This window comes from Carlito syrichta, unplaced genomic scaffold (genome assembly GCF_000164805.1).
Source record: "Carlito syrichta isolate Samal-C Ts95f unplaced genomic scaffold, Tarsius_syrichta-2.0.1 Scaffold308290, whole genome shotgun sequence".
NCBI classification, from domain to species: domain Eukaryota; kingdom Metazoa; phylum Chordata; class Mammalia; order Primates; family Tarsiidae; genus Carlito; species Carlito syrichta.
In genome coordinates, this window is record NW_007252386.1 from 331,881 (window position 1) to 350,580 (window position 18,700).

The window sequence follows — 18,700 nt, forward strand, 5'->3', positions numbered from 1 at the left end:
GTGTTATAAATAATTTATAATGCATATTGTTTTTGAGGTTCATCCATGTTGAATGTATCAGTAGTTTATTCCTGTTTATTACTGATTAATAAGTCATTGTATGAATATACTACAGGTTGTTTATTCTAATTTTTGGATAACTGGGCTGTTTTCTTATTTGGGCTGTTATGAATCAAGCTGCTATATTCATATTTAAAAAAATTTTTTTGCGGACTTAGGCTTTTATTTCCTTTGGGTAAAAATACCTAGAAGGAATTGCTGGGTCATAGGGTAGGTGTATGTTTTGGATTTATAAAAAACTGCCAGAACTTCTTCCAAAGTGATTGTGTCATTTTACACTCCCACCACCATTTGTTCTTCATCTTTGCCAACAGTCTTTTAAGTTGTGATTTTAATTTGCATCTCCCTGATAGCCAATTACCTTGGGTGCTTTTTCAGCTTTTAGCTGTTTGTATATCTTCCTTTGTCAATTGCCTGTTTAAATCTTTTACCCAATTTATATTGAGTTTGTCATTTTGTTATTGAGTTGTAGGGAAATTTTGTGTATTATAGGTACAAGTCCTTTGTCAAGTATGTTTTGTATTTTCTTCCAGTCTGTGACTTGCCTATTCATTTTTATAATGGTGTCAGTTCATTGTATTTTTTCCAACATTTTATTATGAAAATTCTCCAACATACAGAAGATTGAGAGGCTTTTATAGTGAACCTATGTATACCCACCACTTAGATTCTGTCATTAACATTTTTTTATACTTGTATTTTTACATATCTGGCCATCTATCTTATTATATGCATTTTAAGGTAAGCTGCAGAGCTCAGAATTCAGTATTTGTTTGCAGCTTTTTTTCTTTTGAGGTAAACTTTTCATACAGTGAAAACACAGATTTTAAGTGAACATGCATCTGTGAAGATGTAGAATATTTCCATCACTCCAGGAAGTTCTCTCATGCCCAATCTAAGTTAATCTCCACCTTTATCCTCCTAAAGGCAATAGTTGTCCTGATTTTTTTGCACCATACATTAGTTTTGGCTATCCTGAAATTATATAACAGTGGATTCACATATTATGTACTCATTTGCTTAAATATTCTTTTACTTAGCATAATGTTTTTGAGATTCATCCAGGTTATTGAACATATCTGTAATTCTTTCCTCTTTACTACAGAGTAGTAATCCGTTGTATATCTGTATCATATTTTGTTTATCCATTCTCTTGTTCATGTATACCTGGGGTGTTTTCAGTTTTTAGATGTTTCGTGTACAAGCTCTTTTTTTTTTTGAATTGGAGTCTCACTCTGTCACCCAGTCTGGAATGCAGTGGCACATTCACGGTCACCGCAGCCTCGAACTGCTGGGCTCCGGCGATCCTTCTGCCTTAGCCTTCCAAGTAGCTGGAACTACAGGCGCGCGCTACCACACCTGGCTTATTTTTTGATTTATTGTAGAGACAAGGTCTTGCCAAGTTGCCCCGGTTGGTCTGGAATCCCTGGGTTTAGGCAATCCTGATGTCTTTGTCACCCAAAGTGTTGAGATTACAGGCGTGAGCCACCATGTCTGGCCCTGAGTACAAGTTCTCTGGTGGGATTATATTTTCATTTTTGGGGGTAAATACCTAAGGATTGGAATTGCCAGATTATAGGGGAAGTGCCAGACCCTTTTTCTTAGTAATTGTACTAATTTCATCCCCAATAAAAGTGTGTGAAAGTTATTTTTGGCAGGGCATGATAACTACACCAATAATCCTAGTGCTTTGGGAGGCCAAGCCAAGAGGATTGTTTGAAGCCAGGAGTTCAAGACCAGCCTAGACAACATTGAGAGACCCTGTCTCTACAAAAAAAGTAAAAACAAACAAAACAAATTAGTTGTATATATCTGTAGTCCCAGCTACTCAGGAGATTGAGGCAGGAGGATGGCTTGAGTCAAGTTTGGGGCTGCAGTGAGCCACGATCATGCCACTGCACTCCAGTTTGGGTGGCAGAGTGAGACCCTGACTCAAAAGGAAGGAAAAGAAGAGGAAGTTATTTTTGTTCCATATTCTCACCAAATTTGGTGTTGTCAGTCTTATTAATTTTAACCATCTTGGAGGGTACATAGTGGTGCTTACTGTGATAGTATATTGTACTTTAAATAGCTGTTTCTTACATCTACCTTCTTTAATCACTCTCCATGCATATCACTCATATACTTCAGCTTTATCAGTTTTCCCTCAGCTTTTTCTGCCTTCAATTTTCTATGCCCCTGCACTTGTATCTATAGTTCACCCTAGGCGAGAACTAGGAGAAAACTTGTGCAGCCAAGATTACAAATCAGTGCTGTTAGAACCCCATGAAATAAAATTTAGGAGAGTATTTATGAGTGTTTTTAAAAAAATGTTTATTACCACAGGGTATTAGAGGTTTTAAAATTGCTTTCACTAGTTGCGAGCTCTGTGACTTTGAATGAGTTCCTTAGCCTGTTTCTGTTTTTGTGATGATTAAATAAGATCATGATATAATATTTGAAATTATATGATATAAACTATGTATGATATAAAGTTTCTAATACACGCAGAGCACAAAATAGGTTTGTAACAAGGATTGGTTTCCTTCTCTTCTAGAAGTGGTGTATATTTGTGGGTTTTTTTCCTTTTTTATCATTATTGTTGGTTTATTACAAAACAAAGATAAAGTTCTTGAGAGCATAAATCAGTTATATACATGCTTACATTTATATTCTTGTTTACCTTCATCCTTCTCTCCCATACCCTTCCTGGCCTCTGGTAACCACCGTTCTACTCTCTCTCTATCTTCATGAGAGCTACTTTTTTAGCTCCCACATATGAATGAGAACATGTGATATTTGTTTCTCCGTGCTTGGCTTATTCGACTTACCCTAATGGCCTCCAGTTCCATGTATGTTGCTGCAAATGACAGGATTTCATTAGTTTTTTATGGCAGAGCAATATCCCATTTTGTGTGTGTGTGTGTGTGTGTATGAGAGAGATTTATCCATTCATCTGTTCATGGGCACTTAGGCTGAGTCCCTATTTTGGTTATTGTGAATAGTGCTGCAAGAAGTGGTATATATTTGAATGAGTAAGGATTATAAACCATCATTCCTTCTGTGAATTTTTTTTTTTTTTTTTTTTCTGTGTAAGAATCTCACACTGATACCCATGCTGGAATATAGTGTCACCACTGGTGGGTCATTAGAGCCTCAACCTGCTGGGCTCAGGTGATCCTTCTGCCTCAGGTCCCCTCTGATTTTTTTATTTTTTCATAGAGACGAGGTCTTACAATGCTGCCTAGGCTGGCTCAAATTCCTGGATTCTTGCAGTCCTCCTGCCTCAGCCTCTGAAAGTACTGGGTTACAGGTGTGAGCCACTGCACATAGTCATCCTTTTGTTAAATTTAGCACAACCTTACTTGTCGGGTGTAAGTCATTACTAAGAACAAAGGCCTTATGTCATCAGCATGGAAATTACACAGGGTTCAATTTAATGAACTCCCTTGCTAAGTGCAGAGGCAGGGCCTCATATATAGTTAAAGCCATCAACTGTGAGCATGATACAGTTATCTGATAAACTATACCAAGAGTTAAGTATGTTATTTTATGTGTGTGCTAAAGGAACTACACACCACTTAATCAGAGGGATTTTCTTGCATTTTTTTTTTTTTTTTTTGTCTTTGTTTGTTGTTGTTTGGAAGAGACAGGATTTTGCTCTTATGCAGTGGTGCATTCATAACGGATTGCAGCCTTGAGCTCCTGAACTCAAATGATTCTCCGACCTCAGCCTCCTGAGTAGCTGGAACTACAGGTGTACCAAACCTGACAGCTTTTTAAACAACAACAAAAAAAAACTTTTTGTGGAGAACAGGGTCTTGCTTTGTTGCTGGTTCCAAACTTCAGGCTCAAGCAATCTACCTGCCTCACCCTCCCGAAGTTCTGGGATTACAGGTGTGACCTACTGCACTGAGCCTCCAAATATTTTCTTCTTTTAAGCAAACTTGTACCTTTGAGAAAGTTAATTTCTCTTCTTGGATATTCTTGTATATACTAGAGTGTCTACAACTTTGCTTTGTATAAAATATGTCCATGTTTATAAAATATTTTTCGAATATTCCCACCTGAGAAAAAATTTTTATTAATTTGTGTAACTTGTTTCAATATACTGTGAAATAAAGTGATAACAGAAACTTACAAATAGATTATCTTTCATTTTCTAAACTGATGTGGTGCCAGTCTTTCTAAGTTAGAAGAGGACAGTTTGTAAAATGAACTGTTCGTTACTCTTGCAGGGGTGAAATATGAGGGCAGAGGTTGAGATCATGACGTGCACATATAGGGATGACATTGACCAGTGAAGGAAACAAATGGGGGCCACGTAGTGGACGGCAGTTCACTGGGAATTCTGCCCAGACTCCAGCTTTAGGCAGCTCTGGGCAAGCAGCCCTGACAGTTCTTGGGGTTCTCAGGTTAATAACAATAAGCAAGGGTGGAGTGCTTAATCCTTTTAAGTGAATGATAAACAGAGTGAAAGGCGTGTCTTCAAGCGCCCCACTCCCTCGGAGCTGGGAGCTGTGGGTCACGTGAGCTTAAAGTACTTCCCGATTCCCAGCCAGTGTCTCTTGTAGGCAATGATCAGAGTCTGAGAGGAGGACAGCAAGGAAGAAGGTAGGCAGGGAAAACAGACTGGAAGGAAGTTTAAATACAGAAAGAGCAAAGTATTTCTAATAATGCCACACTTTACTGTGACTAAGGTAGAGGACCCAGAGGAGAGGGCAACAGCTTCGATCTCCCAAGAGCCTAGTTTAGCAGAAATAAAAGCCCGGATTCAGGATTCAAATGAACCAGGTGAGTACCCAATTTGGGAGCTTTTGAAACCTATAGTTTTTCGTAAGAGAAATGGTAATTAAAATATCTAGATGCAAAGTGTCTTCTTAAAGGTGAAGAACAGTGTTGTGGTTGAAGTGTTTTTTCAGTCAATTGTTTCACTCCCCCAAAATCTGATAACGTCTTTTTTTCACACACCGGTTTGTTTTTCCCCACAATGAGTTCTGTGTTCATTACCAACAGGTGACATGGAATTTGTGGCAATGTATGAAAAGTTTTCAAGCAAAAAGAAAAGCTCAATGAAAGTAAATTTATGTCGAATTTAGAATTTACTTTTTTTTCACAGTTTAGATTGTATTTGGAAAAGACTTTAAACCCAACTAGTGGATGACATTTAAACTTAGCAGTTTATATAATATTACATAAAGAGGAAGCATGGTTCAGTAGTTTTGTACCATGGACTTTGACTGTACTTATGACTTCTCAATTTATTCAGTATTTTGCCTCAGTTTACCAGCTCAACAGTACTTCAGTAGTGAATGATCTAAGAATTCTTTAATGACAGAACAAAAGCAAAATAGATGATCATTGTGGTGACCAGGCTAGCATTAGGTTTCATGAAATTATTTGATGAATGTGATTATCCCTATTACTTTCTTTAAATGATAATAGTTACACTTGCTAGGGGAATTGTGGTTTTGAATTTTTAAGCATGCAATTAAACTCTTAGTTAATATTATGGTATTAAATATAGTTCAAAGCCTCTTATTTTTCAAGTCTGTAAATCGTCAGCAACTTCTCTAGTTGTGTGAATAAGCTCTCAAAATTCCTTTTAATCCTGTGATTCCATTATTCTAACTTTGTCCTATAGCATGTAACACAAATTGCAATTTCCTGCTGAAAACAGCTGTTGATTATATCGGGGTTTTTTTATTTGTTTGTTTGAGTTGAAGTCTCACTCTATTGCCCAGGCTGGAGTACGATGGCACACTCATGGCTACTACAGCCTGGACCTGCTGGGCTTACGCGATCCTTCTCCCTCAGCCTTCCAGGTAGCTGAAACTACAGACACATGCCACCATGCCCAGCTAATTTTTGTGATTTATTGTGCAGACAAGGTCTCACCAAGTTGCCCAGGCTGGTCTCAAACCCCTAGACTCAGGCAATCCTCTCACTTCCGCCTCCCAAAATGCTGGGATTACAGGCCTGAGCCACCACACCTGGCTGATTATCTCTTTTTCTTAAACCATTGGAGAATTTTTATAAATCTTTAACTTGTGTAAAGATAGGGATTATTAAGAAAAATGTTCCTTTTATTTATTTTTTCTTCTAGTGAGATAATTAGGGAAAATAAAGAAAGAAGGTTTTATATAAACTTTTTGTCTGTGAGGCTACTTTATTTTGTTGAACAGTCAGGGAGATGAAAAGTGAAAACAAACTTAATTTACTTTGAACTTGAATCACCCTCAATGACTTCAGCTCAGAGAAGTTAGGTTCTCTCTCAGACCTGTGTGTATTTGAAGCTGCACTTTCTTAGATGCTTATCTTTGCTGGCTTTAGATTTTAATCTTTAAGGCTTTTGTGTTTGCTATTTGTTGTTAACGTCACAAAATGCAAATAAATGAAGTTCATCTGTACCTCACTTCATTTACTGGTTTTTTTATTTCCTTTTCCTATCACCTTTATTTCATTATTTTATCTTTACTAGTTTCATTATGTTTGGGGAAACTTGTTTTTTTCAGATTAGAACAGAGTGTTAAAATCATTTAATCTATTAGCAACCACCTGTAAAAGCTATAAAAATTTTGATAGTACTCAACTATGTAATGAGTGACATTATTAGGCTTAATTTATTTTATTCCACAATAATTGCTTTTAACAAGGAAGAAGTGACAGATATAATCTAAATTGAATTTAATAAGGCTTTTTATTTTGACCTTTTCCATAACAGTCCAGAAAATATCCACTTGAATAAACTATTGTTTGGCAAGTGAACTGCTGGTGATGTATTATCTAAATTGCATTTTATAGTTATAGAATTAAATTAGAGGGACGGAAGAAGGGAAATGTATGTGAGAAAAATTAAGTGTTTGTGTTTTTTTGGGTTTTTTTAAAACCTAGGAGCAAGATGTTCTTGAGGGTAAGTAGGGGTTTTTTTCCAGAGCAATTACTTGAAATGCAGTAAGTTTTAGCCTGTTCTCCTGCGTTAAAAAAAAATCCTAAATTGATTGTGGTTTTCTTGCAAGCACTTCTAACACTGGCCAGTTATGTAACTAGTAGCCTTTTAAAATTATTTTTCCTTCTATACTTGTGTGGAGATAAAAATATGTAGTGTCATATAAATTGAACATATTTAGAAAGCAGATTATCCTTTAAAATGTGTTTTTAAAAGATGACATTTACTTGAACTAGACTGAGTAATTTAAGATAAAATAGAAATATGAATATAGAGATAATCTAAATAATTTTAAATAGACATACAGGGATAACTTGGAGATAGTCTAGGCTCAGTTCCAGACCACTGCAATAAAGTGAGTCATATAAATTTTTTGGTTTCCAGTGCATATAAAAGTTATGTTTATACTGTACTGTAGTCTGTAAGATATGCAATAGCATTGTATTTATTTTTAAAAATACATACCTTAATTTAAAATTTTTTTTATTTTTAATCTAAAACTTTTTTTTCCGAGGTGGAGTTTTGTTATATTGCCCAGGCTGGATTCTAACTCCTGGGCTCAAATGATCCTCCTGTCTCAGCCTCCCAAGTAGCTGGGACTACAGGCATGTACCACCATGCCTGGCTTTAAAAAAATTGTGCTAAAAAAATGCTAACAATCATCTGAGTCTTCAGTGAGTATATAATCTGTTTGTTGGTGGGAAATCTTGCTTCAGTGTTGACTGCTAACTGATGAGGATAGTGGTTGCTGAAGGTTGGGGTTGCTGTGGCTAGTTCTTAACAATGAAGTTTGCTGCATCAGTTGACTCTTTTACAAAATATTTCTCTATAGCATGTGATGCTGTTTGAGAGCTTCTTATTCACTGTAGAATTTCTTTCAAAATTGGAGTCAGTCCTCTCAAACTCTGGAGCTGCTTTATCAACTAAGCTTAAGGGATATTCTAAATCCTTTATTGTCATTTCAACTGTATTTCATAGCATCTTCACCAAGAGTAGATTCCATCTTAAGAAATCACTCTATTTGCTTTATCCCATAAGAAGAAAAACTTCTCATCCCTTCCAGTTTTATTATGAGATTGCCCAATTCAGTCTCCAGGTTCCACCGCTAGTTCTCTTGCTATTTCTAGCACATCTACAGTGGTTTCCTCCACTGAAGTCTTGAACCCCTCAAAGTTATCCATATGGGTTGTGATCAACTTCTTCCAAACACCTGTTAATGTTGATATTTTACCTCCATCCATGAATCACAGATGCCCTTAATGTCATCTAAAATGGTTAATTTTTTTCAAAAGGCTTTTATTTTGTCCAGATCTATCAGAGGAATTATTGTGACAGCTATAGCCCTATAAGATATATTTCTTAATAAGACTTGAAAGTTTAAATTACTCCTTGAGCCACAGTTTACAGAATTAATATAATGCTGGCAGGAATGAAAACACCCATTAATCTCTTTGTACATCTCCATCAGAGCTCTTGGGTGACCAGGTACATTGTCAATGAACAGTAATGTTTAAAATGAAATTTTTTTTTTTTTTTTAGACCAGCCAGCCTGAGCAACTTGGTGAGACCTTGTCTCTACCATAAATCAAAAAATTAGCTGGGTGTGGTAGCACGCACCTGTAATTCCAGCTGTTTGGAAGGCTGAGGCAGAAGGATCGCTTGAGCCTAGTGGGTCAACACTGGGGTGGCCATGAGTATGCTACTGCACTCCAGCCTGGGCAATGGAGTGAGACTCCAATAAAAAAAACAATAAAAAATGAAAATTTTTTTCCCAGAGGATTAGATCTCAACAGTGGGCTTAAAATATTTAGTAAACCATGATGTAAACAGATATGCTGTTGTCCAGACTTTGTTGTTTCATTGATAGAGCATAGGCAGAATAGATTTTGCATAATTCTTTTTTTTTTTTTTAAGAGATAGGAGTCTTACTATGTTGGCTAGGCTGGCCTCAATCTCTTGGCTCATGTGATCCTCCTGCATCACAGCCTGCCAAGTAGCTAGGACTACAAGCCAGCTTGTGATGTTCTTTTCCTTTTTTTTCGAGTCCGCGTCTCTGTCATAGCACACTCACAGCCACTGCAGCCTCGACCTGCTGGGCTCAGGCGTTCCTTCCACCTCAACTTTCCAAGTAGCTGGACCCACAGGCATGTGTCACCATGCCCGGCTAATTTTTTTATTTATTTATTGTAGAGATGAGGTCTCGCCAAGTTTCCCAGGCTGGTCTTGAACCCCTTGGGCTCAGGCAGTCCTCTTGCCTCGGCCTCCCAAAGTGCTGGGATTACAGGCTTGAGCCACTGTGCCCAGCTGGTGTAGTTTTTAAGGGTCCTAAGATTTTTGGCAAATGAACATTGGCTTCAATTTAAAGTCTCCAGCTTCGAAACCGGCCTGGGCAACTTGGTGAGACCTCGTCTCTACAATAAATCCAAAATTAGCTGAGTGTGGGTAGTGCGCGCCTGTAGTTCAGACTACTTGGAAGGCTGAGGCAGAAGGCTCGCTGGAGCCCAGTAGATCACTGAGGTGGCTGTGAGTGTGCCACTGCACTCCAGTCTGGACGACAGAGTGAGACTCCAAAAAAAAAAAAAAAAGTCACCAGCTGCATTAGCCCCTAACAAGAGAGTCAGCTTGGCCTTTGAAGCCAGACATTGATTTGTCCTCTCGAGCTATGGAAGTCCTAGATGGCTTCTTCCAATACAAAGCTGTTTCATCTGCACTGAAAATCTGTTGTTTGGTGTAGCCACCTTCATCAGTTATCTTAGCTAGAGCTTCTGGATAACTTGCTGCATCTTCTACATCATGCTTCACCTTGCACTTCTATGTTATGGAAACGGCTTCTTTCCTTAAACCTTATAAACTAACCTCTGCTAGCTTCTAACTTTTCTTTTGCAACTTCTTCACCTCTCAGCCTTCGTAGAATGAAAGAAAGTTAGAGTCTTGCTCTAGACTAAGCTTTGTAAACCAAAGATTTGATCTTCTATCCAGATCACAAGAACTTTCTCCATATCAGCAGTAAGGTTATTTGGCTTTCTTATCACTTGTGTGTCCACTGGCATAGCACTTTTAATTTCCTTTTGCATTCACAACTTGGCTGTTTGGTAACAAGAGTCCTAGTTCTTGGCCTGTCTTGGCTCTTGATATGACTTCTTCAGTTAGCTTAATCATTTTTAGCTTTTGCTTTAAAGTAATAGATGTATAATTCTTTATTTCACTTGATTACTGAGAAGCCATTGTAGGGTTATTTATTAACTGGTCTACTTTTAATATTGCTGTAACTCAGGAAATAGGAAAGGGCTGGTTGGTGAAGCAATCAGAACACACACTTTTGTGAAAACAGATTTGTCATTTTATATAGGCATGGTTTGTAGTACCCCAAAACAATTACAGTAGTAACATCAAAGATCACTAATCACAGATAATCATAACTGATATAGTAATAATGAAAAAGTTGGAAATAGTGCAAGAATTACCAAAATGTGACAGACACGAAGTGAGCACTTGTTATTCAAATAATGGTGCCCATAGACTTGCTTGACATAGGGTTGCCTCAAATCTAACTTTTTACTAATAAGAAAATGTTACTTTATATCTTAATGTACCTGAGCCACACAATTTGATATGAGCATTATCAAAACTAGGATTTTTTTATAGGACCAGTATAACAGGGTTTTACTGTTTATTGCATGTACTTACTCAGGTATGAATGCTACATTCTTTCATTTATTTAAATATTTATTAAGTTTGTGTAAGTATTTTCATGAAATGATTGTTTTTTCTTTTTCTTCCCTACTCCTTCAAATCTTACAGTGTCTGTAGATTAGGCAGATTTGAACTGATGGACTTGTCTTCACTATACACAGATAGCAGATTGGAAGATTTACCCACTCTTTAAAATAGGATTCTAAGGACGTTTTTAGAAAAGGACTTACAGCCAAAAAAGGAGGAACCTGTATTGGTATTATATACCATCTCCCATCATTAACTCACAAATAATACAAGCAATATGAGAGCAAACTATGCAATAGATTTCTGTTAAATGGGGCTTCAATTTTATTGAGAATCCATAGAATGTTAGACTGTTAACTAAATATTCGTTCTGGTTGTTTGTTACCCATGAAGCCTTATGTTCTAAAGAAAGTGATTTGATAACCTTCTTTTATTCACTAACATTAAAATAGGTTGCACTAGACAACTAAAGGGCTTCTTTGTGTTGACAAAAGTCTTTTCTGTGGTGAAGATTTAAAAGCCTTTTATTTTCTTGTCCTTTTAACTATTCACATGAGGCTTTTACCATTCCACCTAACAGAAATTTAGATCTGAGTGTTTTAAAATCTCATGGTCAAAAGTTTATCCTTAAATTTGGCTCAGTGAGGCTCGATTTTCTGCCTTCTTCCCCACCACTCAGTAGTCTGTCATTGTCAGAAAGACTAATAATAATACCTCCCTGAAATATCTTCCCAGTTCTTTTTACCGTATCTAAGACCTTAATACAAGAATACAAATTTGAGTCTGATTCCTTTCAGATTTTTACGTCTTAAAACTTTGTTTAGATTGTTCTTTCATATTACACTCTAAGAATCTTGAACACTTTCATTTCCTAGTTTTACACTATCACCAGCTTTTTAGACTTGCTCACGCCCAAAGTTTTTCAAGCTTAGTAAATCAACCCTCTGTGTACTATCTGCTACTTTTGCCCACAAGAGAGATCTCAGATTGGAACTGATTTAATTCTACAAAGATAATATTTCTACAACATTTGCATATTGCTTAATAATTTTTAAATTCTATATTCAAAGCAACATTTAGTTTAGGATAAAAATGTACTGTATAATTTTAACATATTGTAAAAAATATTCAAAATATTTTAAAATTTCAGACTGAATTTAGACATATGGCATAGGCTAAAAAATTGATTTACAAGCTGATTAACTTTAAAAAATGTAATCAGCATTACAATAAAAATACTAGCTACCATTGTTGAGCATGTTGAGTAACAAAGCCAGTGTTTAAACTAGCCACTTTATTTTATTTTATTTTATTTTTTTGAGTCAGAGTCTCATCCTGTCACCCAGGCTGGAGTGCAGTAGCACGCTTATGGCCACTGCAACCTCGACCTGCTGGGTTTAGGCGGTCCTTCTGCCTCAGCCTTCCAAGTAGCTGGAACTACAGGCTCACACCACTACACCTGGCTAACTTTTTGATTTATTGTAGAAACGTCTCACCAAGTTGCCCGGGCTGGTCCTGAACCCCAAACTCAGGCAATCCTCTTACCTCGGCCTCCCAAAGTGCTGGGATTACATGCTTGAGCCACCACATGCAGCCTAAACCAGCCACTTTTAACAAATAATGGCTTATTTAATCCTCACGACTAGACAGGTAACCATTATCACCATTTTAGAGGTGAGGAAAGTGAAGTGCCAAAGACTTAGATTATTTAAGTGGCAGATTTGAAATTCAAAATGTATGGCTCTAACATTTCTTTTTACCATACCACACTGTCTCTACTTTAAACATATACATAATTATTTGTTTTCTGAACTAGGCTGCTCTATTTTCTCAGTAGTTACTGGCTCTATTTCTTTTGTCTTCTTGGGTTTATCAATATCAATTGAAAATTAACTACTACTTCTACCTTTTTATGTTTTGGATTGCTTTTTTATTTGACATAGAGTATTTCCAAATGTAGAACATTCTTCCAAATGGTACTAAAAAATTTTTTAAAACATGAATTGGACTTAATGACAACCTTTAGAAGTCCTCCACTCCTTATTTTTCTAGGAAGATGTACACGTTATCAGTGAGATAGAAATAAGTGTAAGGGTTGATGATGGAAACACTTGGCATATTGAATTTTAATATAATTAATCTAATTTAAGAATATATATGTGTGTGTGTGTGCGTGTGTGTGTGTATCTCCCTGAAGGCATGCAAGATTTGCTTTATTTTGTTTTGTTTTTTGAGTTGGAGTCTCATTCTGTTGCCCAGGCTACAGTGCAGTGGCATAATCATGGCTCACTGCAGCCTTGACCTCCTGGACTCAGGTGATCCTCCCTCCTCAGCCTCCTGAATAGCTGGGACTACAGGTGTGTGCCACTACACCCAGCTAATTTTTTATTTTTGTAGAGACAAGGTCTCACTATGTTGTCTAGGCTGGTCTTGAACTCTCGGGCTGAAGCAATCCTCCTGCTTTGACCTCCCAGGTTTCTGGGATTACACGTGTAAGCCACTGTGCCTGGCCAAGATTTGTTTATTTTAATGTATTAGAAGAATTGTAGTATGTCACTTCATGGATCTTATTATATAGAATGAAGCTAAGTAAAAAACTACAACCTGTTTTAAGAAAAATATTAATATAGGTAAAACATAGACATGGCCAAGATTGAATATGGTCCATAAATAACATAAATTATTTTAATCCATCCTAAACCCTCATATGGTGAATTACATCTTTTCATTTCTTTTCCTGTGTTCTTTACATTGCAACATTATTAACCTCTCTCGTGGCAAAGATTCTAATGGTTGTATTAGAAATGGATGTATTAGATGGTTGTATTAGAATTTATATGAGTCCTTAAAAGTTAACCCCATTTTTCCTCCCCTGTCATTTCCATTGTTCATATAGTTTTCTTCATCTGAATTCTCTTCTCTTCTGCTTTCTATTTCCTGCTAACCATAAAAAATGATATGCGGGGGTACCCAAAAAAACTCAGAATTGTTTTTTAGAAGGTGGGCCCTTGTAGTCCAGGCTTCCCCTACTAGATAAGTGTTCCAGGAATCCACCAACATCAGTGTATCAGGTTGTGTTGTGAGAGGCTACATTCAGCTTCAGTGAATTTTTTCTTTCTTTCTTTTTTATTTTTTTGGAATATTGTTTCAATGTGTTTGCCCATTTCATGATGAGTGTCCACAGGGCTGAGTGCTCAGCTGCTTTTGACCAAAATTGGCATGACCCCATGCCCCATCCCCCCATTCACCTGATCTCACCCTGAGCAACTTATTTTTGTGTCCCTGTATGAAAAAAGTCCTCAAAGGGAAGTCTTTTGCTGAGATGTGTAAGAAGTGAAACAAAAAAATGGCAGAAGCACTAAAAGGCATCAAAATTGACGAGTTCAAAAACTGTACTGACCAGTGGAAAAATCATCTCAATAAGGTATTGCATCAAACCGAGAATACTTTGAAGGTGACTGAAGTTTAAACATGAAAGAATAAATACAGAGGTTTTTTTTATAAATCACAGGTTTTTTGGGGTCCCCCTTTGTATACACTCACATTCAGTTTCATTACTTCAAGACCAAGTTCATGTTCATTTCCTCCAAGATGACTTGCCTAATCTCCTACCCCGACTTTGGTTATTCCATTAATTAATATCTATCCACTGTCAGATGGTTGTATTGGAAATGGTGAATTTATAGTAAGAATCCAGGAGGGAGCCCCCCTTCTCTGTGGTCTCCTTACATATGCCAGCCACAGGGACAGAGTGATCTTAGTCTCTTGGTTCTTTTCTTTTCTCCTTCCCTCCGGGAATCCATGGATCTCTACCAAACCAAGCTCTTTCCTGGATCTGCCATTCTTATCCTCACTCTGAGGCCCTCCAGGCTCTTGTCCAGCTGTATGCAGTATGCCTTAAACTTGCAATAGCATTGCAATTGTATTTTTATCTCTTCAACCTATTGTGAATTATATGAGGGTGAGGAATAGTGTTTTAATGTGTTTTTTTTTGAAATTACATATTTTTATTATGGACAACTTCAAGCTCAGAAAAGTTTAGTGAATTTTCTGTCCATATCTTAACTGTTGTGTTCTTCTTTACTTGGTTTTATTTTATTTTTTTATTTTTTTGATTTGGAGACTCACTTTATTGCCCAGACTGGAGTAGAGTGGCACACTCACGGCCACCGCAGCCTTGACCTGCTGGGCTCAGGTGATCCTTCTGCCTCAGCCTTCCAAGTAGCTGGGACTACAGGTGCGTTCTACCATGCCTGGCTAATTTTTTGATTTATTGTAGAGATGAGGTCTCGCCAAGTTGCCCAGGCTGGTCTCAAACCCCTGGACTCAGGCAACCTGTCACCCTGGCCTTTCAGAGTGCTGGGATTACAGGCTTGAGCCACCACGCCCAGCCTCTTCTTTACTTTTTAGATGTTCTTTATATTTAGGGATCTCAGTCTGTGTGATGTAAGTTGCAAGTATTTTTCCCCATTAGTATTTATTTATTGAGGTACATTTGACATAAATTAACTGCATATATTTTGTGTACCTTTACTGGTGAGTTTTGCAATATGTATATACCCATGAAATAAATATCATAATCAAGATAATGAACATTTTCATCATGCTAGAAGTTTCTTTGTGCCTTTGTGCCCATTCACCTAATTCCCTGGTTCCCAGGCAACCACTGATCTGTGTTCTGTCACTGTACATTAGTTTGCATTTACTAGAATTGCGTATAAATGGAATCATACAGTATGTACTCTCTTTGGTCTGACTGCTTTTATACACCATAGTTAATTTGGGATTCATTCATCTAATCAATATCTTTTAATTCCAACTTCCATTAAGATCCTCCTTATTTTTTAGACTTTTTTAAAAATAATAATTTAAGGGTAATAATTGAAAACAGTACATTCACAGATGTTTGAACTTCACAGAGACTCATTACAATTTTGACTTATTTGTCAAGATTTGAATTTTTTAAAGGATTAATATCTAAACAGGACTTAACTTTTCAGAGAGGGTTCCAGGAAGGTGGCTACTAAAATATTATACTACCCCTCTATTCCTTATTCCAACCTATATCTATCTGCCTTTCTTGAGTGAACTGGTCCATGGATCTAAAGAGCAGTTGAGTGCAAGTGAGGCCTTAGGCTCTGTGAGAGCTCTGAAAGGGAGAGCTGGCATAAGACACGTTCCTCAAGAGCTGGACAAGAGCCTGGAGGAACATGTCTTATCATCAGAGTGAGGATAAGAATGGCAGATCCAGGAAAGAGCTTGGCTTGGTAGAAATCCATGGATTCCTGGAGGGAAGGAGAAAAGGAAAGAACCAAGAGACTAAGATCACCCTGTCCCTGTGGCTGGCAGATGTAAGGAGACCACAGAGCAGGGAGGCTTCCTCCTGGGCCTCCACAAGAGCTGGTATCTTGACTGCTACTGCACTGGCTTCCCCCAGACTGCTTTGCCTTCTATTTTCTTGAGACTGCCACCACTTGTGGTCCTCCAACAACCAATCCTACACCTCTATGAGACGACAAAGAAAAACAACCCATCTGGGGAAGCCAGGCAACCTGAAAGAGAACACTTATAATAAATTATACTGAGCCAGCTAAATAGAAATGATGGAGGAGATAGTAACTTGAACACAAAAATAATAAATAGTGGGAGCATTTAAGGAACTTCAAGTGAAGTACAAAAAAAAGGCTTTATGGAACAAAAAATGTTATTTTCTAGCTAAATATTTATTACCACTTGACTCTCCATTCATGCACATGCACTTGTTTTTTGTGGGGTTCTTTTTGTGTGTGTCAGAGTCTCACTCTGTCACCCAGCCTCCACCTGCTGGGCTCAAGCAAACCTTCGGCATTAGCCTTCCAAGTAGCTGGAACCACAAGTGTGCACCACCACACCCAGCTGATTTTTTTATTTATTGTAGAGACAAGGTCTCTCCAAGTTCCCTGGGCTGGCCTTGAACCCCTGGGCTCAGGCAATACTGTCATCTCTGCTTCCCAAAGTGCTGGGATTACAGTTGTGAGCCACCATGCCTGGCCTCACACATTTGTTTTTTAAAGATGATCTCCACTAGAATGTAAGTACCAGGACAGCAGGAACTTTTGTAACGCTGCTAATCTGTTGTCAGAATCCAATATTTAGAATGCTGTTTTGTACACGGCAGACCCTTGATACGTGATTATTGAATAAAGACATGAATATAAAAGATATATTTCAAATAAAAGATATATTTCAAATAAAAGATATATTTCAAAGCATGGAGCCAAAAATAAAAAAAAAATTTTTTTTAAAGAGAGAGACTTGGTGGATAGATTCAGGACTCCTGATGTGGTAAATGCAAGTTCTAGAAGAAGGAAAAGTAACAAATAGAGGAGAAGCAATAATTAAACAAATGGAAAATTTCTTTCTGAACTAAAGACTTCAGTGTGTAGAATGAAGTTCTAGGGAAGATCAGTGATCAAAATATACACCTAGGGATATCCTGGTAAAATTTTTGAGCTTTAAGGATTCATCTTGGAGGCTTTCAGATAGAATAAGTTATACCTATAAATGATCAGATTGGTATCAGAATCTAATTAATTACACTAGAAACTAGGAGGCAATGGAAGACTATTTACAGTTTACCAAGAGAAAAGACTGCAATCTCAGATTCCTATTTTCTGAGAAGCTATCTTCCTCTGAGCAGGAAATACGTTACAAATATACAAAAATTTCAAGAATATATTACCCACTTAACCCCTCTGAGAATATTCAAGAAGGAATTTTAAATAAGTAACAAATGACCTAGAACAGAGATCACAAGATGAAATGAATATAAATAGTGGGAGATAACAGACTCTTTGAGATTGTGTTATGTAATTGCTAAATAAGGCTTTTAACCAAGAGACATATACTTCAGGGAACAATATATATACAGTGTAAAAGTTCTACATAAGTCAGGGCAAAGCCTTAAAACTAGGAGGAAAAAAGAAGTGAAACCACTCCTAACTAAGATGAGAAGAGGGAAGAATGCCAGTAAGCGCGTGAAAAGATGCTCAACATCATGAGCAATCAGAGAAATGTGCATCAAACCCACAATGAGATGCCACTTACTCATATTCACTGAGATGACTGTAATAAAAAAGACAGACAATAACAAGTATTGACAAGGATGTGAAGAAATGGAATCTCTCGTGCAGTACTGTTGGGAACATAAAATGATGTAACCACTTTGGAAAACAGTTTGGCAGTTTCTTAAAAAGTTGAACATAGAGTTACCATATGTCCCAGCAGTTAAGTATATTTTCACACAAAAACTTGTACAGGAATGTTAATAGCAGCATCATTCGTAATAGCCAAAAAAAGTAGAATCAACCCAAATGTCTACCAACTGATGAATGAATAAATAAAATGTGATGTATCCATATAAGGTTTATTATTTGACAATACAAACAAATAAAGGGATAAGATGTGGGGGGCGGAGCACTTCCCAGCACTTTGGGAGGCTGAGGCAGAAGGATCACCTGAGTCCAGGAAGTTGAGGCTATAGTGAGCTGTTGAGGCTATAGTGACCTGTGAGTGTGCCACTGCACTTCAGCCTGGGCAACAGAGTACGGCAACTTTGATTCAAAACAAACAAATGAAGTACCAATACCTGCTATAACATGGATTAACCTTGAAAACATGAAAACTTATGCTGGTCACAAAAGACTGCATATTGTATAATTTCTTCTATAGGAAATGTCAAGCCGGGCTCAGTGGCTTAGCCTGTAATCCTGCGCATTTGGGAGGCTGAGGTGAGTGAATTGCCTGAGCCCGCGGGTTCGAGACCAGCCTGGGCAGCAAGACCTCACCTCTACAATAAATCAAAAAATTTGCCGGCCGTGGTAGTGCGCACCTGTAGTTCCGGCTACTTGGAAGGCTGAGGCGGAAGGATCACTGGAGCTCAGCAGGCCGAGGCTGTGGTGACCGGGAGCGACCACTGCACTCCAGTCTGGGTGACAGGGTGAGACTCCAACT

The 18,700-nt window shown here is 37.6% G+C and overlaps 1 protein-coding gene across 7 annotated transcripts in view; it reads left to right on the forward strand.

Moving 5' to 3' along the window:
* SLC12A6 (solute carrier family 12 member 6) overlaps nt 1-18,700 on the forward strand; it is a 106,796-nt gene that overhangs the window by 20,368 nt on the left and 67,728 nt on the right. The window contains exon 1 of one of the 7 annotated variants that reach the window (XM_021716205.1): nt 4,328-4,833. The exons of the other annotated variants lie outside the window; for them this stretch is intronic. Coding sequence (XP_021571880.1) covers nt 4,716-4,833 — 118 coding nt within the window. The 5' untranslated portion in view covers nt 4,328-4,715. Of the gene's footprint in view, nt 1-4,327; nt 4,834-18,700 lie in introns of those variants that run through there. 7 annotated transcript variants of the gene reach the window in all.